A 25,903-nucleotide genomic window follows, 5' to 3' on the forward strand; every position below is an offset into this window, starting at 1 on the left:
TTACCTGTATTAAGCATCTGAATGATGTTTTAATCTTTTCACTTGAAATCTCTTGTCTGAACAAAATACTTGCAAATGTACAAATCTCTGTTTCTTAAGTTTATCCTGTTTGATCTTCTTGTTCAAATAACTCATTGTCTTACAGAACATCATCAGATCTCTGAACTCTGAGATCTGGGTTTCCCAAATCAACTGCAGGATTTAGCAGTGTCACATGGTGCACTTTATTGTAAATGTTCTCAGAAAAGTCATGTCAATTTCATAGAGTACTGTGATAGGCCTCAGAAAAACACAACCTCAGTAGAAGGCAGACCTTGGGTGCCTTGCTCTTTTTAGTGGAATATTAGTGTTTGTTTTTTTGTTGTTGTTGTTGTTGTTGTTGTTTTTTACTTTGCAACAGCAAAGGAAAATGTGCTTTAAAATGTTATTTACATAAAAACACTATTTTAATTTATGTAAGAATGAAAATAACTTGAAAGGTCTATAAGTATTTATGATGATTGACATTAAACAGATCTGTTTCACTCATTACAACTGGAATCTGTGAGTTTGTTATCAGAAATAACTGAACTAAGCTAATCTTTACATTACTTACTGATGGACTAAATGTTCACCTGTTACATTTTAGGATTTAACTTTTGACATTTAATAAAGCTAACTAGATGTACAACTCCATGTTTAGCAATATGACCAGTGTCTAATCAACTGTGTTTTTATTTCATCTATTTATATTGGAGGAAGGTGAAGGCTGTTCTTGGAAATCTGAATTATTAGGTAAGGTTTCTGTCACAGCATTCACATTGATTGCGTGTAACTGAGCGTTATGAATTTGCTTGCATAATATTAGTCAGGTTTTCCTGTGAACGCCACTGTTTCACGTTGATCTCAGTGCTATGATGCTGCTTTAGCTGCTTTTGCTAAAAAATCCACCATTTATCACTTCAATTAATATCATAAGACTGATGACCAAAGCAATATTTATAAGATGAAAATATGACATCTAGAACAGCAGCTAGTATATAGTATAATATCTAGAGATATTATTATAGAGATGTGATTTTCTGCTTTGGACACTAGAGAGTGATGATGTGCTTGTGTTACATTTGCTAAAATATCCAGCAGATCATATTGTGTGTGATACTGTTAATGCAAAATGCAATGATACATATGAAATGCAGTTAATATCCTTTAAAAAAAATTATAAAACAAAACAAGAAATGTACATGACAGGCATAGAAGCACAGTGAAGGGTGGAATCAATATTTACTAATGAAAGTTATGTACATTTCTATATGATAACCCAGACAGAAACATAGTGTCGGCCCAGATCCGGCCCACATCTGGTGCGTGTGGAATCCATGTGTTCCAGATGTGGGCCGGATCTGGGCCGACATGTTTCTGTCTGGGAAACTAAAATTAGAACATTTTAGTTGAGTTTATGGATGATATGCTTTTGAGGAACCACTAAATTATAAAAAAAAATCAGACATTATAAGACACACACACACACACACACACACACACACACACACACACATGCACACTCTCACACACACACACACACACACACACACAAAAAAGAGTGAAAACAGGGAATAAATGTGAGCAAAACCAAAAGGTGTGAGACCAGATCCAGTATGAACTCTCATCAGTTCCAGTGGATAAAGATCATCGTTTTTTGGGGATATTTTCATACACAGACTCCGTTTTTGATTTCTGAAAGGAAACACAAACTCTGTCAGGAACCTGCTAATGCGACGGAAAATTAATAACAGACCAAGTTTTCTATCTGAATAACCTTGTTATTCTCTTAATAAAACCTTTTAAAACTCCAGATAGATTAGTAGAACTGAACATCATTTTCTATAATTTTTACTCCAAAGGATGATCTTGAATGCTGCTTTTTTATTTTTGATATGAATCAAATACAGACCTTTTTTTACTACTACTACTTCTGAAAGATGCTAACATAGAGCAGCAGGAGGAAATGACATCAAACATCCCATTCATGACTTTTCAACCGTTAAATCATCAAACAGTTGAAGTTCTGCAGGTTTGCAGTCTCTGCTCTGAGAATGACTGTCTTTCCCACTAAAGCAACAGCAGAGACACTTGTTGCAGAACGTCTACAAAGAAAGCAATGTATGCTAAAGCTGCATCTCAGCTCAGATAATGATGAACCGCAGAGACGCTGCAGATCGAGGACACACTTCAGCACAACATGAGTAACAACTCTGTGTCCTACTTTCTCTCCAAAGACAACCTAATGGTATAAAAGCTGGTTTTGTATGGGTGATTTTAGAACAATCAAACCAACAGTCAGAAATGTTTATATATGTTTTCCAAACAAAATATTATTTAAATTAGTATGCTAGCTGGTGTAATGGACAAACGTTTCTAGACTACATTAACTACAAGTCATAGCACCTCATTTATAAACTATGTACAAAAAGAAAAACACTTTCAGGCAGAAAGCAGCACATACGTATATACATTGTTTTTCATGGGTGGTTCTCTTTTCCATGCCGTATTTGTGTCAGCACTCCGTAAAGAGACAATCTGCACGTGCTCAAATCTTAATGTGCTCAAAAAGTATAAACATAAAATAAATCAAACATGGGAACAAGTTGGCCATGTGAACTTGCAACAAACACATTTGATATTATGTGCAGCTGTTACTCTGGGACGGATTTTTAATCTTTAATTCATTTACTTAAGTTTTAGCATATATGTAATTTTTTGTCCCATTTTTATCTAAATCAACTCTTTTTTTAAATGTTATGAATTGTATGCTATAAATGATTAATTAACATTATTAATAATCTTAATAACATTCTCATAAAACATTTATAATCTCAATACAAATCTAAATAACATTATAATATTAATTAATGATCTGTCTAATAATGTCCAAAAAATTATGAGCAGGTTTACTGCGTGTGATCTGTTGTACCGGCAAATAAAAAAATGCAATCACGCGCAGATAAGCTTCTCTAAATTATTATTATTATTATTATTATTATTTTATTACTAATTGCCACACTGCAAAAACCTTGGACAAATAGCCTAATCACATCCTGTATTGATTTACTAGACGCATCATTTTTGATATGGGACGATCCCGTAGCTATTTTACGGAACGAGTTCCCAAGAGAACATTGCACCCAAGTTTTAAACAGATTGAGGCCTACAGTGGATACAACATTTGCATCCGATCCCAGGGGATTGCACATACCTATGTATAAATGTATAGGATAATGCAATGTAAGTCGCTTTGGATAAAAGCGTCTGCCAAATGCATAAATGTAAATGTAAATGCATAAATGTAATATTTCACTTGGCTTGATATGACCAAAGAAAAAAAAAATAAGAAGTAGGCCTACGTAGAAAGTTTCCAGTCACTCACTGAGTGTGTTTAAATACACATTCTTAACCCGACATGCGTGAGGTCATGTAAACTCATTCACTTTTGAAGTGAATGTGAGTGGTGACTGAGGCTGTCAGATATAATAATTTAGCAGTTGTAATATAGGCCTATTACTTTTACTAAAAAAAAATTACATTGCAAAATAATATTCCTCTAAAATGGAAAAACTATTTACACTGAGGTGCAAACAGTAGGCTTAAAAAAACTCTCCTTTTGAAGGTAACAATGACAGTTGAGTCTATAGGCCAAACACTACTAACCGTCTGATGCTGCAAACTTCAATCGACAAACTTCAATCACACTAACTGACTGCAACAACTTCTTACCTTTTTACGTGTTGTTGGTTTACACAATGCTGAATCCGTTCTGTCTTCCTCCTGGGTCTGAACTGCTTTAACAATAATACAGACATGTTGAAACAACAGAGCTTGCAATCTTATGTAGAAATATGTAACAAATAAATATTGGTGCTTCAGATGCATTATTTGAAGTTATTTGTAGTTAATAATTTACTCTCCTGACCTGTTTTTCTACATTTCTTGCAGATGCAGAGGATCACGACTATAACAACAATCATCAGAGATCCAGCAGCAGCAGCGGCAGAGATCAAGACTATCAGAGACACTGGAGAGTGTGAAGGAGACTGTGTGTCCAGTGCTGTAATGATAAAGAAGTGAACGCGTCAGTCTGATCTACAACAGAAGACAGAGATCAGGCCAGTAAACACACACACATATATCATCAGTGCTGTGGTACCTGCACATGTGTGACAGAGTGTGTTGATGTCCAGATGTGTGGTCTGGTTGCTGATGGGATTGTTCAGCACACAGCTGTAGGTGTTTTTATCCTGATATTCCACCTCCAGAGGTAGAGAGAGACTGATGCTGAGATCACACACACTGATGCTGGACAATACACTGATTCCTTTGTACCAGGAGAGAGTCGCATCACACACATTCAACACTGATGAACACACCAATGAACAATTTGATGATGATGATGATGATGATGAACAGTTTCTGGTAATGGTAGGAGTGGGCAGATGAGCTGGAAAACATGAGAGAATAAACATAAATGTGGTTAAATCTAGTCAAAAATCTTATTTTCAGTGTAGTGGCATGACAGTGAGTGAGTGTTTCTATCATCTCAAACTATAAAATTATTAAGCATGTCAAAATATAAAAAGAATGGAGAATTTAGAGTTCAGTACAAGTTAAACCTAATCAACAGCATTTGTTGCAATCAAAAGCAAATTGTGTTTATTACCACAATTTATTTCCATTTGTCCTGCAGAAAAGCGAGAATTTGGGTTACAGACTCTTACAATGGAAGTTCATGGGGATTTCAATAGTATGGCCACAAGACATGAACAATACAAATGTTAACATGATTTTAGTATATTTTTTTTTTATTGCTAACTTTTCATGCATAAAGTTGTCTAATTATACAATTTTGTCCCTTTGCCAACAGAACACCTAAAATTCTAAAACAGCAAAAAATAAATTATTTAAATAGCTTTACAGCTTAACTAAAGATAATCATTATTGTGTTTCTATTCAGTTATAAGCTTCACATTCTCCTTTTAAATCCTTACAAAATTGACTTAATTGACTTCCATTGTAAGCGCCTTGTAACCTTGTTTTAATCAACATTATGCTGTCAGTTAAGTTTAACTTCTACTGAAGCCAAAATATTCCTTAACAAATAACCAAATTCCAAATAACAAGAATATTTGAAGGACTGAAGAAATGATCTCTATACTCACCATAGACAGAAACACTGAATGTTCTTGATGATCGTTTTGCTCCACTTAGCAGTAGTTGATAATCTCCAGTATGTTCAGTTGTGGTGTTTGTGATGGTCAGAGATCCAGTTTGATTGTCTAGCTTCAGTCTGTCTCTGAATCTCCCATCAGGAACATCATCATATGTGGAGAAGATTCCAGCAGCTTTACTGATTTCAGCTATGAGAGAGTTTTCAGCTCCAAATTTCCACAGCATGTCTTCATCTTCATGTATTTCAGTAACAGTGTTTAGAGTAACAGAATCTCCCTCCATCACTGACACTGAATCACCAAACACACCTGGAGAACATGAAGAGGTTTAAAGCTGAAATCAGTTTCTAATCTTTACAAGAGACTCAAAACAAGATGCAAACATTTTTATCTTTAATGTATTTTAAAGTTATCGGCTTGTAGAGCAAAATAAACATCTGAAGTTACATGACAAGTCAATTACAGCCGAGTAAAACTTCAAAGTTGATTTCTAAGTATCTCACAATTATATTTGTTAGATTTAATTTAATTTAGAAGAACAGCAAATGCAAATCCTCTAACTAATCTGAACCGTATAGAAGCAGCTTTATTTCTCTAAAACTGAAAGAAATTAGGTTAACACTTTATTTTAAGCTGACGTAGTTACGCTTTACTGCATACTTACTATAGTAATAACAGTAAATGATGCATACTTACAAGTAACTAACCCTAAACCAAACCCTAACCGTAACTCTAAAGTAAGTACATGTTAATTAGTATCACTCAGTTCTTATTTGAGAATGTCCAATGTAACTACGTCAAACTTAAAATAAAGTGTAACCGAAATTAGACAGTAAATTTGTAAAACTTACCAATACTCCACCAACACAAAAAGAACAAAACAAACATGTCGAACATTTTCTCCAGTGGTTCAGTGAAAACTGATCTAATAGGACTGCTGATAACACTCAATCTGGTGTAAGTCCTCCCCGCCACTGAGTTTGACCACCCTAGTTCACACGTCTGCATGCGTGTTATGATGTCTCCAGCTCAGCACTGTTTTTAACTGTTAAGTTATATGTATTTAATTATACTTAACAGTTGAAAATAATGCTGTGCTGGGCGCTATACCGGTTTCAATTCTGCGTGAGATATATCTAGATACTGCCATACTCCAGTGCATTGCTGAAACAATTGCTGAATCTATTCAATGGCCACGAAGAGCACTATGTAGAGTGTTTTGAGAGGGTACCTTTATTAACTCCATACCCTTCTTACTAATGGGTATAATTTTATAACATAACAATAAATAACCCACAACTAACTTTCTTTATGGCAAGTAGAGCCCTATGACACGGACTGAATCAAGGAATCCAGTCATACATGGAATTTACTCTATAAAGGCCTGTTCACAAGAACAACAATATAAAAATACCGATAACTATATTAGCTTACACAATATCATTGTTTATTCTAAGCACATGCTTGTATGTCGCTTTAAATGCTCGAGCTCGTTATAGCAGGATTGAAATGATTGGCTGTCAATGTCTTTATGGTTCATCAGCTGGATAAAATCGTTCTGAAAGTGATTCCAACGATATCGTTTCTCTGTGCCGTTATCGTTATAGCTGTGGTGTGAACTCTGCTAATCTTTAATTTTGAGAATGATTTTTAGACCTATGTCTAAAAGCGGACTTTTACCTCCACAGAAGCACGCCGGTTAACTAAGAAATACACTTGCGCTCCCCGGGGCGGTTCAGCGCAAAGAGGAGGCGTGTTCCGGCGCAAACGTTCCCTCATGCTATTTTGCAGGTTAAGAAAACAATTGCGCCACTAACCAGTAAAAAATAGTTTCAACGTACAGTATGGAATTTTTCGCCACTAGGGGTCGCTAACCTATTTACAATAACAAAGGCGTAGTTTGATGACGCAACATTTGCTAAGAACTAACGTTATACGCGAGTGCAGAATTACTACTCACAGTCACAGGTCAGTTTATTAGACAAATTAAACTTGTGAGGTAACGCAGCGCTGTTTCACTTGGTCTAACATTACACTATCACACTAAACTGCATTTGAATGTGTTGAAATGTATGTGTTAGTTTGTCTGTATGAGACTAGCAGTAAGCTAGATCAACATTATAACATACAGATCATATTCTAAAATTTCATCATGTTGAGCTATATAACATTGATTAGTTTTATGTAAATGTGCTCACCTGTTTAATAAAGTACATGTAGAAGCGGTCGAAGTCTCGGACGTGGAGCTCTCGTTTATATACTGTCTATGGGAGCTCTCGGCATGTCGAAAACACCGCGCTGATATTGATTCTCGTTTTAGTTCTCCTTTTGTATCCAAAGTCTGCTTGCCATGGTCCATAATGTTTGAACGAAACAACAACAGCGTGCAAATAGACATTGCGAACTACCGTCAGTCACTTGGTTACTGGTTCGGAGCTGGTGCTTTGGCGGTGGAAAAACAAAGAACCGATTTGAAACTTGGCTCTGGCTCCGAACCAGCACCAGCTCTGCCTTGGTGGAAAAGGGGTAGGGCTCTGGTTCATAGCTCTGCCTCTGGTTGCCATGGCAGTACGAGCGGAAACCAGGGACAACGCGGATATGACGCCATTGACGGCGACAAAACGGAAATAAAGAAACGGGACGTTTCTCGAATTAAATTACAAATTTCTCCTGGTTTGAAAGTTGTTGGAAACAGTCGGGATAATGTAAGTACACAACAACAAAAAATATATAACATAGATATAGTGATTTTTGCTATTTTTAAAGCAAAAAAGTAACATATTGTGGCTTTAAAGTCAGTGGCGCGTTGCGCATGTTATTCATATGCTATTTTAAGGGCGCATGCTTGACCATAATCAATGTAGCGTGTGCACAACGCGTATACACTTTGATTCTCTCATCTACACAGACGCTGCAGTTTTCATTTTTGCAAATCATACATTATTACGATAGATAGATAGATAGATAGATAGACAATTTATTAAAAAAGCATACATCTAACTTACACATTTACCCAAATTATCATACGCCTGTTTAACCAAAGTTAATTTGGGTGGGTTTCTCCATCCCCAATGTCCCTGACGAGAACGTCGGTCTCCTCGGCTAATAGGAATCCGCTTTAGAACAAGCACGCCTGCTCTTAAAGGGATACTCCACTTTTTTCGGAAATAAGCTCATTTTACATCTCCCCCAGAGTTAAACAGTTGAGTTTTACCGTTTTAGAATCCATTCAGCCGAACTCCGGGTCTGACGGTACCACTTTTAGCATAGCTTAGCATAGATCATTGATTCTGATGAGTCCAGTAGCATTTCTTTCAAAATGACCAAAGAGTTTAAATATTTTTCCTATTTAAAACTTGACTCTTCTGTAGTTAAACCGTGTACTAAGATCGACGGAAAATTAAAAGTTGCGATTTTCTAAGCCTATATGGCTAGGAACTACTCTCATTCCAGCGTAATAATCAAGGAACTGTGTGGCTGTACAATGGGTGCAGCAGGCGTAGTGATATGACGCAGCGCCTGAAAATAGTCCCCAGCTCGGTAACTTCTTCCAACGTGACCGGGACTAAGTTTGTCTAACCTATTAGACCTATTTTCAGGCACTGCGTCATATCACTACGCCTGCTGCACCCATGGTACAGCCGCACAGTTCCTTGATTATTACGCCGGAATGAGAGTAGTTCCTAGTCATATAGGCTTAGAAAATCGCAACTTTTCATTTTCCGTCGATCTTAGTACACGGTTTAACTACAGAAGAGTCAAGTTTTAAATAGGAAAAATATTTAAACTCTTTGGTCATTTTGAAAGAAATGCTACTGGACTCATCAGAATCAATGATCTGTGCTAAGCTATGCTAAAAGTGGTACCGTCAGACCCGGAGTTCGGCTGAATGGATTCTAAAACGGTAAAACTCAACTGTTTAACTCTGGGGGAGATGTAAAATGAGCTTATTTCCGAAAAAAGTGGAGTATCCCTTTAAAGGGAATGTGAGATGTCGCTCTGATTGGTTTATTTCACGTTACGCCCAAACCACACCTATGAATAATGAAGCTACTTCAGACCAACCCATTTTAGATTTGAGTCGGGCACAAGAGGCATTTATCCCGCCGGGAAAATAGCAACAGCGCCGGAGATCCGCCCACAAAGTTACTTGCGCTTTGCACTTGACACTTGCGTTTCAGATCGTTCAAATAGGGCCCTATATGAGAAAATAGACACATAAACTTCATCTGCAGAGCAGAGCTGCTATGAGAGTCACTTCACGAGCTTCACCATTTCATTTGATAAAACTATCGTCATGTCAGTCAAACAGAAACATAGGTCTTCACAACAACCCGTCAAAATAAACGTTCGGTTTAACTTGAAGAAATTATGACAGTGTACTTCTAGAGTGCACTTCTTAAAGTAACAACAACAACAACAACAATAATAATAATTTATTAATACACACATTAACTCAAAGGTCTTCATATTACTACTTACCAAAGTAAAAGTTTAGTCTAACTTGAAGACATTCTGAAAGAAATATATTACTATTGCACAGCACATTGTTCTTCTTAAAGTAATAATAATAATAATAAAACTTTATTTTTAAGCAATATTACAAAAGTTGTCATACATGTTTTAATTTAAACTGTAAACTTGCCAAAAAATGAAAGGAATTATTACATTCTCATTTGAATTTTCATTTCATTTAAATGGTTTTATATTCTATGTACTCCTGAAAGTAAAATAAACCACAATAAACAAGGTTCGGTCATGGAAAGAAAAATAAAATAATGTGATATACTGCAAAACTGCCAGAATCTTTACAAATAATGTGATACAGATTTTTGGTCAAACGGCCCAGTGAAAAACAATCTTTATTAAATGGAAAACATGTTTTTGATGTTAACATTGATGGTTTCTAAAAGGTAGTTTCTGATTGTGTCAAATATGAAAAAGTAGTAATATATTGGATTATTTAATATTAGTCAGCCTCTAAATCTTATGGATTTTAAAAATGCCGTTATAATCATTCAGTTTTTGCGAAGTGGCAAAAATCATCGCCATCTTAGATTGCCAGTCTTACTGAAGTCTGACTCTAGCAGCTCATCTATTGAGTCAAACTGAAACTGCTGTGGTCGGTTTTCTTCAGAAATGTGGTTTGATCTGCTGGATGGACAAACAGCTTTTGCATGAGAATGGCCATTTGTCTGATGTGTGTTTAGTTTGTAGACGATGGGCTTTTTCCTGTCCTGCTGTTATGAACCTCACAGTCACACAGTCTGACTTTCCTCTATAGCTTTACAGTGAAATAAAATTAATTTTACACATGTAAAAAAAATAAAAAATAATCATAATTTAAAAAATTACAGATGTGTGGAAGTCTGTATTCTTCAGTGTATGGTAATGAGAAAATGTTAGATATGTATTAGCTTATATATTAGTGTCAGGGTTCTGTCACTTTGGTCTAGTAGTTTATTCTTGGTTTTGTGACAGAGCCCTGACACTCCTGCGCACTCTTCTGTTCATGCGGGTTGTTTTGTGTGTTTGTCAGTAGATGTGGCCCATGTGACCTTTGCCGCTGTTTCTATGCATGTTTGCATTTGATGCATTTACGCTGTTTTGACCAGCAGGGGTCCCCAGCGTGTGGTGTTTCGAACGCTTCGAAACCCGTGAATCATTTTGCGAAGCAATTGGTTCAGTTGATTCAAAGCTTTGAAATGCTTTGTTTCTCCCATCACTAGGGAAACCAGGATTTGCAGCAAGATTTTTTGTTGTTGTTTTCAGTACCTATTTATTTTATGTTTCACTAATGGGACATTTCATCATGATTAATAAATATGTAATATATTATTAGCCTTTTATTAATGTCTAATATGAGTATTTTAACGTGTTATGTATTTCACAAGATTAGGGCTGCTTTTACAAATGTTAGATAGCATAGAATATATCAAGAAGATAACTGGAGATTTCTGCACTATATATATATATATATATATATATATATATATATATTTATATATGTGGACTAAAATTGCTCTCGGTTTTCATCAGGAGCTGTGGGTCCTCCCTATCTGACACATCTTTATGTTACTTTCGTTTTGGCGTCAACGAACGGTAAATGGGCTACTTGTTTCCACAGAATCTGCATCAGTGTCAGAGGAGGCGATGAACTTTCTTATTTTCATCCTATTGTGGTTTTTACAGCTTGGTAAGCATGCATCTGTTTCTGGTGAATTCTCGATAAAACCGAATGAATATTGTGACGGATTTTCGTATACAGCTAAGGACAGCTTTTGGTTTCAGTTCAAAATTCGTTGGCTATGCTATAAATGCGCAGTGCGCTGTCATCGACGCAAAGTATTTCGCATGTCATTCTTCAATTGTTCATTCAGGTTACGCGGTCCTCTGTCCTCAGGTCCGAAATAGGGGTGAGCGGGGCACAAAGTAACGCTTTTTGACTTTCTCAGTTTGTGTAAATCTACTTATGGTTCAGAGTATTTATTTTCCCACATTAATTTCCCACATGTCTAGTACAATTATGTGTTTTTGTTTTATTAATACAGTATATACTTTTTTCTTGACATACCCCGAAAGAATGGAAGTGAAATGTGACCACATGCCCCATAGGTGGGGTTCATTGTAACATAACATATGACAGCTTAAAATGTTATCTGATCTAATAAAAAAATATACAAAACAAACTAAAATATTTTCTAAATAAAATACAATTAAAAAACTTTTTCATATAAAATAATGGCAATTTTTTATAATTAAATATAAACTAATTTTTGAGTTTTGACTACGAACACATGAAAACACAGCTATACAACATAGTTCAAAACAAATATATAATTAGTAATTTCTGAACATTGACTCTCAGTCTTTATTCACATTTTTCTCACGTTTTCTCAATAAAATTAATAAAAGAATAGAATATAATAGAATATTTCTAATAGTGGCACATTGTAACGCAGTGTGACAACATGCCCCGTCCTGCACAACTGGGGTTTAAACCCTGCTAGTGTCTTCTGCTTGTTAGCGAAGCATTAAATAACCAACTGTTAAATAACATATTGGAGATTTAAATAATATCAGATTTGTCTTATTTTAAATAAACACCAAAAATAGAGATGAAAAATTAACTTAAGTAAGAAATGTACTTTTGCTATGGTTTAATAAATGTCTATGGATATCTTCCAAAAAAAAAATATATATATATATATAGTGTCTATATAGTGTTGATATGGCAACTAGTAAATACACAAAGTTTCGTCATCCAAGCTTGTGCGGAAGTAGGCTATTTAAAACAAGCGTGTTACAACTAGCCCCGCGTTAGGTTGTGCCCCGCGCTCCCCTATCTCTCTCTCTCTCTCTCTCTCTCTCTCTCTCTCTCTCTCTCTCTCTCTCTCTCTCTCTAATCGTGTAATAGATTGTAATAGATGACACAGAACTATTTCGGGGCGTGTTTCATTTTAAAAGAGTTATTAAAAGCGCACTAGACTGGGAAAGAGAAACACCCTTTTGGAACCTTTATTTTTAAGAGAGTGAATTTAATATTTTGTTTCTTACTGCTTTGCTGTTATATACTCTGGTCATAGTTGTGAGTTTATTTGTGATGTAATTTCTGTAATATAGCATAACGTAATTGATGCTTATTACCAATCAAATGTTTAGATTGTTTAGAAATTTACTGAAAATCAAATTTTACCATGCTTGTTGTATGTGTCCTATACTTTCTTAAAGTGATTTATGATTATCTGTTCTTTTCGTCTCCAGGTATGTTTGGTGTTAAGACAGACAGAGTGTCAGTGTCAGTGATGGAGGGAGATTCAGTCACTTTACACACTGATGTAGAAACAAACCAACAAGAAAAGATTAAATGGTTTTTTAATAACACCCGCATCGCTCAAATCACTGTAGATCAGAGTAAGATCTGTACAGATGTTCAGTGTAATGAAGGCACTGAGAGATTCAGAGACAGACTGAAGCTGGATCATCAGACTGGATCTCTGACCATCACAAACATCACAAACACTGACTCTGGAGTTTATCAACTACAGATCATCAGCAGCAACACCATCATTGGAAAGATATTTAGTGTTACTGTCCATGGTGAGTCATTTAACAAATGTTTTAAGACATGCATAATCACAGTGTGTTTACATGAGTTACTTTCAGAGCTGTTTATTCTCTTTGCCTGTGTACAGTTGCGTCCCAGACATTTGTGGACTACACTTTGACGTTTTGTTCTACAAAGTTAATAACACACACCCATAGCGAAAACGGGAACTTTGAAGCAGTTTGGTTCATTTTTTGAAAACGTGCGTTTTTAAAGGGGTCCTTTTATGCCCTTTTATGAAATCTTGATTTTGTTTTTGGGGTGTACTAATATCTTTTCATCCTTGATTGTTCAAAATGTGCATTATTTTTCACATATTTTACAGCTTCCCAGTCTGTCTTGTCGTTTTTGATGAAGTCCCTCCTTCCGAAATACAAAATGTATGTAATTGTGATTGGTTAGCTGGCCCAGTGTGTTGTGATTGGCAGCACTCAGCGTGTGTTCGGAAAATGTCCCGCCCCTTCGTAACCGCAAGCTCTACTCAGATGTAAATATTAACAATGGCGTCAATTTTAAAACAATTTGAGCCAGATTCAGACCCTGACAATGTTTACGAACAAGAGGATTGTGATGAACAGATTTCATGGACTGACTTTGCAAAAACAAATTTTACAGGAAGTTTCAGAGTGGTTATATATATATATATATATATATATATATATATATATATATATATATATATATATATATATATATATATATATATATATATATATAATATATTCGATGGTATACACCATTTAATCATATTTGTCGGAAAACCATGGTAATACAAACAGTAATCGATCACAAAATCACTGACAATTTTCCTAAGAACAGTCTTACAAAAGCAAGAACCTACAGAAGCAACAGTACCCAGCTAGCAGGGAACGTTCTCAGAACTTTCGCTAACATTCCCTACAAGTTTGGTTAATGTTCTAAAGAAAACATTTGAATGTAATGTTTACCGAACATTTTAAGAATGTTTTCTCATTTAAAAAAATGTTCCTTTAACGTTATATGAAAACTAAGATATAACATTTTAACTGCAACATTCAAAAGATGTTTTGGGAATGTTTCTGAAATAACAAGTTGTACTATGATCTCAAAATATCATTGTCCCTATGTTTCATTATAACGAAAGAAGAACGTTCTCTCTGTCACGTTAGGAAAACGTTTTGAGGATATCATTGAGAGATGAGATGTTGAATGTTCTTTATAAAACGTTCTTCTAATGTGACGAGTTAACACAATTAGAACATTTTACTTGCAACATTTTGAGCATATTTTGGGAATGTTGTTAAAGTTAAAGTTTGTACAATGATCTCAATATAACATTGTCCCAATGTTTCATAAAAACAAAAGAAGAACATTCTCTCTGTCACATTTGTAGAATATTTTGAGGATATCATTGAGAGATGAGATGTTGAATGTTCTTTATAAAACGTTCTTCTAATGTGACGAGTTAACACAATTAGAACATTTTATTTGCAACATTTTGAGCATATTTTGGGAATGTTGTTAAAGTTAAAGTTTGTACAATGATCTCAAAATAACGTTGTCTTAATGTTTTGTCATAACAAAAGAAGAACGTTCTCTCTGTCACGTTAGGAAAATGTTTTGAGGATATCATTGAGAGATGAGATGTTGAATGTTCTTCATAAAATGTTCTTCTAATGTGACGAGTTAACACAATTAGAACATTTTATTTGCAACATTTTGAGCATATTTTGGGAATGTTGTTAAAGTTAAAGTTTGTACAATGATCTCAATATAACATTGTCCCAATGTTTCATGATAACAAAAGAAGAACATTCCACTTGCAACATTTTGAGAATATTTTGGGAATGTTGTTAAAGTTAAAGTTTGTACAATGATCTCAATATAACATTGTCCCAATGTTTCATAAAAACAAAAGAAGAACATTCTCTCTGTCACATTTGTAGAATATTTTGAGGATATCATTGAGAGATGAGATGTTGAATGTTCTTTATAAAACGTTCTTCTAATGTGACGAGTTAACACAATTATAACATTTTATTTGCAACATTTTGAGAATATTTTGGGAATGTTGTTAAAGTTAAAGTTTGTACAATGATCTCAATATAACATTGTCCCAATGTTTCATAAAAACAAAAGAAGAACATTCTCTCTGTCACATTTGTAGAATATTTTGAGGATATCATTGAGAGATGAGATGTTGAATGTTCTTTATAAAACGTTCTTCTAATGTGACGAGTTAACACAATTAGAACATTTTATTTGCAACATTTTGAGAATATTTTGGGAATGTTGCTAAAGTTAAAGTTTGTACAATGAGCTCAATATAACATTGTCCCAATGTTATGATAACAAAAGAAGAACATTCTCTCTGTCACATTTGTAGAATATTTTGAGGATATCATTGAGAGATGAGAGGTTGAATGTTCTTTATAAAACGTTATTTTAATGTGACGAGTTAACACTATTAGAACATTTTACTTGCAACATTTTGAGCATATTTTGGGAATGTTGTTAATGTTAAAGTTTGTACAATGATCTCAAAATAACGTTGTCTTAATGTTTTGTCATAACAAAAGAAGAACGTTCTCTCTGTCACGTTAGGAAAATGTTTTGAGGATATCATTGAGAGATGAGATGTTGAATGTTCTTCATAAAACGTTCTTCTAATGTGACGAGTTAACACAATTAGAACATTTTACTTGCAACATTTTGAGCATATTTTGGGAATGTTGCTAAAGTTAAAGTTTGGACAATGATCTTAAAATAACATTGTCCCAATGTTTCATGATAACAAAAGAAGAGCATTCTACTTGCAACATTTTGAGGATATTTTGGGAATGTTATTAAAGTTAAAGTTTGTACAATGATCTCAATATAACATTGTCCCAATGTTTCATAAAACCAAAAGAAGAACAATTCTCTCTGTCACATTAGGAAAATGTTTTGAGGATATCATTGAGAGATGAGATGTTTATTGTTCTTTATAAAACGTTCTTTTAATGTGACGAGTTAACACAATTAGAACATTTTACTTGCAACATTTTGAAAAAATTAAATAAAATAAACCTCAGCATAGGAGCTTTACAATGAGGGAACTGAGAACATTGTGTCTTTATACATAACATAAATGTCCTTTCAAAATGAAATTATTTTCAAACCTGTATGACTTACTTCTCTGAAACACAAGAATGTTGGGAATTAAACAACATTGGAACCCATTATATGAAAAAAAACAAACAAAAAAAAACAGTGAAGTCATTTCTCAAGATATCTTAATTAAGGTTACAAAATAAATTCATACAGTTTTGGAACAACATGGAGTACCGGTAAATAACGATAGAGAGTCTATTTTTTGGATGAGCTGTTCTTTTTAGGACATGTTCCCAGGGTCCTTTGCTAAATTAACCATGGTTTTTATTATAGTAAAGTGTAGAAACAATATTTTTATGGTGGATTGATTACAATAATTTATTACCATTTAGTTAGTGTTGCAAAACCATGGTTAATGTTAGTAAGGGTTCTCCAGATTTATATAGCCTAACACTTAAGGAAAACATAAAAAATGGTCCTATGTCACCCAGATCAATAGTCTGTTAACACACATTAACACACTTTTTACATTTTCTTAAGATCAAGCATTGGACCATGTTTACGGAGCAGAACAGGCACCAACAGAGAAACAAGTCCATCACTAGTAAGTATCCACAGCATTTTATAAAACCGTAGTCAATTTTAAACGCACAATGCACTCCAAAATAAAAATCTATTTTTTTTCCCCTCGTGCCAGATTTATATCTGTCCCAGATTTATATCTGACTTTCTTTCCACAGAGATTTTTAGAAAAATTATCATTAAAGAGAATCATATAAAGAGAAATGTGGGAGGAGCTTGAATTTATTGCCTAGCCCTGTTTGTTTGAACCGCGAGAGCCGTCAAAGCTTATGCTACTCCTATGTCATGCACCGACAAGAGCCTTTTATAGTCAACACGTCGGACGCAAGCAACTTGCAGTTTTGCCCCCACCAACAACGCATAGTATTGCATACAACGGTGCGTCGCGTATCAAAAACTGGGACGACACATTTTTCTACTCATAGACGCATATGGCGGCCGAAGTGTAGCGATGCGTAGCCTTGCAGGCGCATATGCGTATCGATGCGTTGACTAACTCTTTGGGCGTAATTTGACTTGCATATGGCTGTCTGCTGGAAGCTAGTTATTTAAGTCGATAAAATTATAAATATGGTAGGGCTGGGGGAATTAACACGTTAATCTTCGCGATTAATTTGAGATGCTTAACGAGTTTATAAAAAAAATGCAATTAACGCAGCACTTTTTTTGCCTCATTTTAATGACTTCCTGTTGCGGAAAAGGCTGCAAAATATGCCGTCCCGCCCCTCCGTGTTTGGCGATCAGGTTTTATTCTCGCGCAGCTTTCATGACCGGGTCTTTTCCGCTCCGCGCTCTCCATTCCGTGTGTGTGTGTCGGCGCACTGACACACACACACAACACTGAGCAAACATTGAGCTCTTTGCTCAATGTTCTGCTCCGTGTTTGCGCTGCGCGTTCTGCTCTGTCGTTAACGGCCCAAACGCTCCAATCATGTACCGATCATGCACTGGAAAAGCAAAGTCAAATAACGTGAAATTTCTCAGTAGTAGACTTCTGTGAAAATAGCCCTACTGAGCTGGTATAGTCATGCTGACAACAATGGTAAAATTACCTGCTCTGATCACATGCTCTTGTAATAATAGCTTTGTAGGACTATGTTTTATTTTGATAATTAGAAAAAAAAAATATATAATAATAAATTGTTAAATTTATTATGTTGATTGATTATTGAAAATAATAATATATTGATATATTGATGTTTAATATTATTTTAATACAGGGCTATTTTCTGTTCCTTTTTTTCCTTTTTGTTGTTTAATTAGGTTATTCTAAGTTTAAATATTGATGATTACAAGCTTGGGGGAAATGCAATTAATTGCATTTAATTACAGCAAATTGTGTAAATAATCAGTTACTTTTTTTAATCGATTCCCAGCCCTAAAATATAAAATATGGATATGTTTCTTACACAAACGCATCACTTCGCTTCACCTTTCGCCTTTATTAACCTGCCAGAGCCGTGTGGAGTACTTTTATCATGGATGGATGCATTTTTATGGACTTGTCAAAAAAATCCCACAGGGAGCTACAGAATAAGAAATCTTTTAAGTCCACTTTTTTCCATCAGTAAAATTACAGTTTTTTTTTTTCCTCTCAGAATTGTGAGGCAAGAACACACAATTGCAAGAAAATATCAGAATTGTGAGCTGTCTTTTTTACTCCCCTCAGAATTCACCCTTCGAGGGAGTTTGATTGACAGGTATTTTTTACATTTTTTATTTTACCAAAAATATTTTTTTCTAAAAAAATTACACAAATTAAACGTTGAGACTTTGTTTCAACTTTCATATCAAAAGTAACCTGCTCTGTCTTGTCTCTGCGTTTAAACGTTTCAGCGTTTTTTCTGTGATCCGCAATGTATTTTTCATTGCGTGACAACATGATGTGTGGCGTGAGAGCGCCATGGCTTGTTGGACATAGCAACAGTAACTAAAGGGGGCGGGTCTTTGCAAATTGCATTAACCATGGCTGCCTGTTAATTATCACTGGACTACTTCGCTCTCGCATCTCCCAAAAGTAAATTTTTTTTTGTTTTCTTGATTCCATTTGAATGGTTTAATTAAATTGCTATAACCAATTATTTAAAATGTAATGATTTAAGCAAAACGTTCTTCAAAGGTTAAACCAAACTTTTATTTGACGGATTGCCGTGTAGACCTTTGAGTTTCTCTGTGTTTTATGATATGATGATAGTTTTTCTCAAATGAAGCTAAAATGCTGCTGAAGTGACTCTCAGAGCAGCTGTATTGATGAAGTGCATTAATGTTCTCATAGAAACGACAGCAAAAAAAAAATAAGCCAGAATTGCTTTTTTTTCTCAGGTTTTACTAATTTATCCTGTGATTCTGACTTTCAAACGGCCAATTGCGAGTTTATATCTCGCACTTCTGAGAAAAAAAAGTTTGAATTGTGATTCGCAATTACCTTTTTTAAAAATTGTATTCCATGGCGGAAACAAGCTTTCATATGCACAGACAGTAGCTCACATTTAACATGCAGATTGTGCGCACACAGAAACCTACTGGAGCACAAAAAGTTAGTGTCAACACTGTCCTGTGATTTCTCAATAAGAAACAGAAGTTATAGCATATTTTTCTTTCTGCTTTTGAAGTAACTAAAACTTACAGCTTAGCTAATAGCAAAGAGACGATTCACAGGTATGATTAAATCACACTAGAAATTGTTCTATCTCAAATGCAGTACTACTTTATCTGTATCTGATTTAAAACAAGCAGAAATCTGTAAGAAATGTAACAATCCATAGACAATATAACTGATGAAAATGGGCTGTTACATCAGAGCAAAAGCATCGTGGGCAGTGCTGTGACATGCTGCAGCTGTGCTCAAGGCTACCTGAGTTCGAGGTTCACACTTCTCAAGCCAAGTTTGTAGTTTGTTAAAATAATTTAGCCTCTAGTTGTGTTATTAAAGGGATACTCCACTTTTTTTGGAAATAGGCTCATTTTATAACTCCCCCAGAGTTAAACAGTTGAGTTTTACCGTTTTCGAATCCATTCAGCCGAGTTTCTGATATTTGGAAGAATATCAGTAACCAGACAGTTTCTGGTCTCATTGACTTCCATAGTAGGAAAAAATATATACTATGGAAGTCAATGAGACCAGAAACTGTCTGGTTACTGATATTCTTCCAAATATCAGAAACTCGGCTGAATGGATTCGAAAACGGTAAAACTCAACTGTTTAACTCTGGGGGAGTTATAAAATGAGCCTATTTCCAAAAAAAGTGGAGTATCCCTTTAACATGTATATAATGGATTAAGTATATGTTTTAAATTACAGAAACAAAATAGATACTCATAAGGTATCATATTTATACTTTTAAATAAACTAATCTAATTAATTTCTGATTAATAATTAGGCTGGCTAATTTAGAAAGTTTTCAAAGTCAATATTGCTTGTGATCTTAATATGTAATATGTATTTGTATTATTTTTGTTTACACTGTTGCATGATCTTCTTTTATAGGCTATGAGGAAAAACTCTACCATGCACACAGAGAATGGAGCTCAATTCTGCTAACTGGGAGAGCAGCTGAAAAACAAGAAGAGAAGAACAGTAGAACACCTATTAATGCAGATGACTTTATTCTTTTTCTGCAAGAACCAAGACAACCAAATACTGATGATGAGCGCTCTGAGCAAACAGCAGTCAAGACGTGTGATTGCACATTGGACTTTACTGAGTTCTTCATTTAATGTTGGGCATCTACTGTACGCAGAACTTCTAATAATTTATGTGAATGCCATTCATAAACCTGTTAGATTTTTGTTTTATTTTAGAGATTAATAAAATTGTATGTTTTAACAATGTTATAGCTAAGCATTTTTTATGTTTAAGAGAACATTTTGGGAACAAAAATAAAACTTCCCACTAAAAAATTTATAAGAATGTTAAGTAGTATTTTTAAGAGTATTTTTAGAGAATGTTATCCTAACTTTTAGAAGAACGTTCTAAGAATAAAAATAAAACTTCCTGCTAAAAACTTTATAAGAATAAAGGGATAATGTTCTAAAAATGTTATGATTAAACATTTATAGAAGGTCATCATCACAAAACATTTTTAGAGTGTTCTTAGAGAATGTTATCCTACCTTTTAGAAATAATGTTCTAACAATATTATTATTAAACATTTTTATAATGTTGTAAAAAAAAATGTTATCTGAACTTTTAAAAGAACATTCTGGGAACAAAAATAAAAACACCCCCTGAAAACTTTCTAAGAACGTTAGAGAATAATGTTGTAAGAATGGTACACCTAAACATTTTAATAATGTTTTTAAATAATGTTATCCGAACATTTAAAAGAACATTCTGGGAACAAAAATAAAACTATCCGCTTACAACATTATAAGAACGTTAGAGAATAATGTTATAAGAATGTTATTACTAAACATTTTAATAATGTTTTTAGAAAATGTTCTCTAAACATTTAAAAAAACATTCTGGGAACAAAACTAAAACTAGCCGCTGAAAACGTTCTATGAACATTAGAGAATAATGTTATAAGAACGTAATTACTAAACATTTTAATAATGTTTTTAAAAAAATGTTATCCGAACATTTATAAGAACATTCTGGGAACAAAAATAAAACTACACGCTAAAAACATTATAAGAACGTCAGAGAATAATGTTATAAAAATGTTACTACTAAACATTTTAATAATGTTTTTAGAAAATGTTCTCTAAACATTTAAAAAAACATTCTGGGAACACAAATAAAACTAGCCGCTGAAAACGTTCTGAGAAAATTAGAGAATAATGTTAAAAGAATGTTACTACTAAACATTTTAATAATGTTTTTAAAGAATGTTCTCCAAACTTTTAAAAGAACATTCTGGGAACAAAACTAAAACTAGCCGCTGAAAACTTTCTAAGAACGTTAGAGAATAATGTTAAAAGAATGTTACTACTAAATATTTTAATAATGTTTTTAAAGAATGTTCTCCAAACTTTTAAAAGAACATTCTGGGAACAAAACTAAAACTAGCCGCTGAAAACTTTCTAAGAACGTTAGAGAATAATGTTAAAAGAATGTTACTACTAAACATTTTAATAATGTTTTTAAAGAATGTTCTCCAAACTTTTAAAAGAACAATCTGAGAACAAAACTAAAACTAGCCGCTGAAAACATTTATAGAACAATACATGCTAATGTTCTTAGAACATTTTTAGAACAAAAAAATTCTAGCTGGGTAACCACTACATCAATACTGTAATGTTAGTTAGCAGGCTAGTGAAGGCACAGCTTTGCCTACCATATTTTTCTTTGTTTGTTTTTTTCAGATGTATTGAAGGTCATTATATTCGTTCAAATAAGTAATTTCACCATGGTTAATAAAAGTTAAATGTTGCTTCTCCTCCCCACTAGGGGGACAATCACAATCACTAGGGGACAAACGCAGCAATTACATGTAAATGTCAGAGAGAGAGAGAGCGGAAAGGAGGTTTCAGAATCCCACAGAAGATTCCTCTATCCTATTATACCAGATGTTTATTTGTGTTTTAGATGTTCCTGGTGCAGAGACGGATAAGACAAAGTCCGTGAAGGAGGGAGAATCTGTCACTTTAGATCCCGGTGTAGTGAAAAACCCCAAAGATTTGATGACGTGGTATTTCAATGACAGTCGTTTAGCTGAAATCAGTGGAAATCAGAGTAAGATCTGTACAGATGTTCAGTGTAAAAAAAGATTCAGACACAGACTGAAGCTGGATCATCAGACTGGATCTCTGACCATCACAAACACCAGAAACACAGACTCTGGAGTTTATCATCTTGAGATCTTCAGCAACAGCAGCATCATCCGCCGCCAGCGCAGAATCAGCATTATCAGTGAAAACAGCTTCAATGTTCCTGTCACTAGTGAGTAAAATTCAGTCATTCAGTTCATTTTCCCTTGAGCAGGTCTAAAGTTTTTCAATGATTTTGTTTTCATTGTGGCCTGTCTGAAAAAGAGAGCTCTGACAATTAAAGTATAATTGAGATCATTGTATCACTTTTATCACAATTGAAAGTATTATTAATTGGTCAGTTTTCCCATGAGCACCAGATGACGCCATTTATCGGTTCCATAAATAGCACACAACTGATGAAGGTGGTGTTGTGGCAAAAATTCTTCATTAAACAATCATCACTGCGTAAGAGACATTTCTGAGTCAAATTGTCTTTTAAAAGTATTTATTCTTGCAAGAAGGCCCAGTTGTCCACACAGAAATCACAAAGTACAGTCTGTGAAACAAGTGCGACCATCAGAGAGGAGTGCGGAGCAGCCTTTATATCTTCTCTCAAGGTCTCCTGCTTACAGGCTCTTATCTAAACAAGGGAAGGTTTCTCGGCTAGTGATCTAATCCTGCTTCTCACAAACTCACAAGTTCTAAATTGGATGACCTCTGACCCTAGGGACGTCTCAGCTGCTTCCCAGTGTTTAAAAACACACACACATCAGTCAACTAATGTTGGCAGACCACGGTCAGTCCAGCAAAGGGTCATTTCAATGTCTTACTGAAAATAAATGAGAATCAACACTGTAAATCAATGAAAATCTACAGTGGAAAGGCATAAGAATCAATTGTGGTCAATCTCTAGTTAATGACTATCTTTTTTTTTCATTACAGATTGGATTATGTATTTACTAATACCAGGATCTGTCAGTGTTCTGCTGGTGCTTGCAGGTAACTGGTGAGAATTTCTTTCTTGTGTGTGTGTGTGTGTGTGTGTGGCTGAAACAACAATCCTTCATTTCCTTGACGATCTGTGAATCTGTTTTCTTCCAGGTAAACGGAGTAGAAAACAGGCCCATAAGAATAACACCTTGTATCCCTTATTAAATAATCAACCAAATGTCTTTTGGACAGATGAAGAGTTTTTTTTAATGTATGTGTAATTCTGTCACAACCATTTAGCAATTTGGATCCTCTTCGCTGTGAAGCTTAGTGACATTTTACTGGATTTAACTAACCGTGGAAGTTATTCTAGTTCTGTTGAACATGTTGGTGGGCTGCTATTCAATAGTCATTTGTTTTCTTTTAAATTCAGTGTTTCAGTTTCAGTGTAACTGCACATTAGCCACTAATAGTGGACACACTACTGCCTCACTCCATAGGCTTCTACACAGTGGCCAGAAGTTGTAACTGCAAAACATTTGGTTGAAAGATGACAAGATACAAAAATTTATCATGGCTGGAATATCTTGCCAAAATATGATGACTTAACGGAATAATAACATTGTTTAATTTTTAAAGTAGGCTTTTTCATATACATAGTCATATGATATATATAAATTTTATATATACAATCAGTTTTGATTAAAGGGATACTTCACCGATTAGCTTTAAGCATTGTATCAGTAGAAACCCGGTTGGGCAGCGAAGCAAGTGCATTCTGGGAGTTGTTGTCTTCCATCCAAATGAGCCAAAAATACATTTTCTGGCTTTTCTCAGTAGAAGGCACCAACTTGTAAAATAATTTCACATTTCTACTACATAAATGACCCAATTTAAATACTTCCATCTTTCCAGCGGTAAAATATCCCTTTAACTATGTGTTCACTAAAATGGACATCATGCATCCGCAGGTATATTTCAGCCAACCGATATTTAATATAGGCTCATAAATCAAATTTGATGTGGTGTCCTTGCAGTGATCCGACAGGGTGGCACATCGACCGTGACGCGTGGAGCTCATATTGTCCAAAGTTTACTTCATTTTGACATGAATACTGTATACATAAAGCTGAACACATCTTTTCAAAGTATAGTCCGTATATACAAATATATTACTGTGGGTTCCTTCACTTCAAGGACAGCTTTACTGTATTATTTATTGTAAGGTCCCAATAACAGCATCCATTTATGATTTTAATAAATATAATCATATAGGCTGCACTGAATATTTTTATTGTATGCAGTTTTAAAATGTACTACACCGGTGCAAATATTATTAGTTTAAAGAGAATGGAAATAGCATGTTAGTAAAGAGAATGGAAATAGCATGTTCGTAAAGAGAATGGAAATAGCATGTTCATAAAGAGAATGGAAATGGCATGTTAGTAAAGAGAATGGAAATAGCATGTTAGTAAAGAGAATGGAAATGGCATGTTAGTAAAGAGAATGGAAATAGCATGTTAGTAAAGAGAATGGAAATGGCATGTTAGTAAAGAGAATGGAAATAGCATGTTCGTAAAGAGAATGGAAATGGCATGTTAGTAAAGAGAATGGAAATAGCATGTTAGTAAAGAGAATGGAAATGGCATGTTAGTAAAGAGAATGGAAATAGCATGTTCGTAAAGAGAATGGAAATGGCATGTTAGTAAAGAGAATGGAAATAGCATGTTAGTAAAGAGAATGGAAATGGCATGTTAGTAAAGAGAATGGAAATAGCATGTTAGTAAAGAGAATGGAAATAGCATGTTCGTAAAGAGAATGGAAATAGCATGTTAGTAAAGAGAATGGAAATAGCATGTTAGTAAAGAGAATGGAAATAGCATGTTAGTAAAGAGAATGGAAATTAGATTAGATTAGATTAGATTCAACTTTATTGTCATTACACAAGTACAGGTACAAGGCAACGAAATGCAGTTTAGGTCTAACCAGAAGTGCAATAGCAGCAAGTGCAGGATATACAGTGGTTCCATAAGTGCAGAACATGGATATGTACTGAATAAATATAGAGTTGAATACTATTATAAACAAAAATTTACAGATAGATTGTCCTATGAATATAATATACAGATAACTATTACTGTGAACAGAGTTTACAGCTAGATATGTACTGAATATAATAATATACAGATGGCTATTACTATAAACAGAATGTTTACAGATAGATATGTACTGAATATAATATACAGATGGCTGTTACTATAAACAGAATTTTACAGATAGATATGTACTATGAATATATATACAGATGGCTGTTACT

The 25,903-nt window shown here is 34.4% G+C and overlaps 2 protein-coding genes across 5 annotated transcripts; one reads left to right on the plus strand and one right to left on the minus strand.

Annotated features, from left to right (window-relative positions):
* Nucleotides 1-60: 60 nt before the first annotated feature.
* Nucleotides 61-9,603, minus strand: LOC311085776 (uncharacterized protein). 3 transcript variants are annotated; one of them, XR_014606938.1, is made up of 7 exons: nt 8,416-9,603; nt 5,193-5,510; nt 4,184-4,474; nt 3,950-4,084; nt 3,754-3,815; nt 1,412-1,716; nt 61-1,340 (listed from the first exon to the last, which is right to left on the minus strand). XR_014606938.1 is itself a non-coding variant. In XM_084118407.1 (6 exons), the coding sequence occupies exons 1-6, from the start codon at nt 8,208-8,210 to the stop codon at nt 1,669-1,671; spliced, it is 861 nt and encodes a 286-aa protein (XP_083974533.1). In that variant the 5' UTR covers nt 8,211-9,603; the 3' UTR covers nt 1,411-1,668. The 3 variants fall into 3 exon arrangements, 1 of the variants encoding a protein (XP_083974533.1); XR_014606939.1 differs by having other exon boundaries at nt 3,754-3,818; XM_084118407.1 differs by lacking the exon at nt 61-1,340 and having other exon boundaries at nt 1,411-1,716; nt 3,754-3,818; nt 8,207-9,603.
* On the plus strand, nt 7,187-24,401 carry LOC311085760 (uncharacterized protein). 2 transcript variants are annotated; one of them, XM_084118384.1, is made up of 6 exons: nt 7,187-7,906; nt 11,329-11,397; nt 12,966-13,301; nt 22,493-22,846; nt 23,599-23,655; nt 23,758-24,401. In XM_084118384.1, the coding sequence occupies exons 2-6, from the start codon at nt 11,355-11,357 to the stop codon at nt 23,865-23,867; spliced, it is 900 nt and encodes a 299-aa protein (XP_083974510.1). In that variant the 5' UTR covers nt 7,187-7,906; nt 11,329-11,354; the 3' UTR covers nt 23,868-24,401. The 2 variants fall into 2 exon arrangements, with proteins under 2 accessions (XP_083974510.1, XP_083974509.1); XM_084118383.1 differs by lacking the exon at nt 7,187-7,906 and having other exon boundaries at nt 11,271-11,397.
* Nucleotides 24,402-25,903: the final 1,502 nt, after the last annotated feature.

Source organism: Abramis brama (assembly GCF_963993115.1).
Source record: "Abramis brama genome assembly, chromosome: 6".
NCBI lineage: Eukaryota > Metazoa > Chordata > Actinopteri > Cypriniformes > Leuciscidae > Abramis > Abramis brama.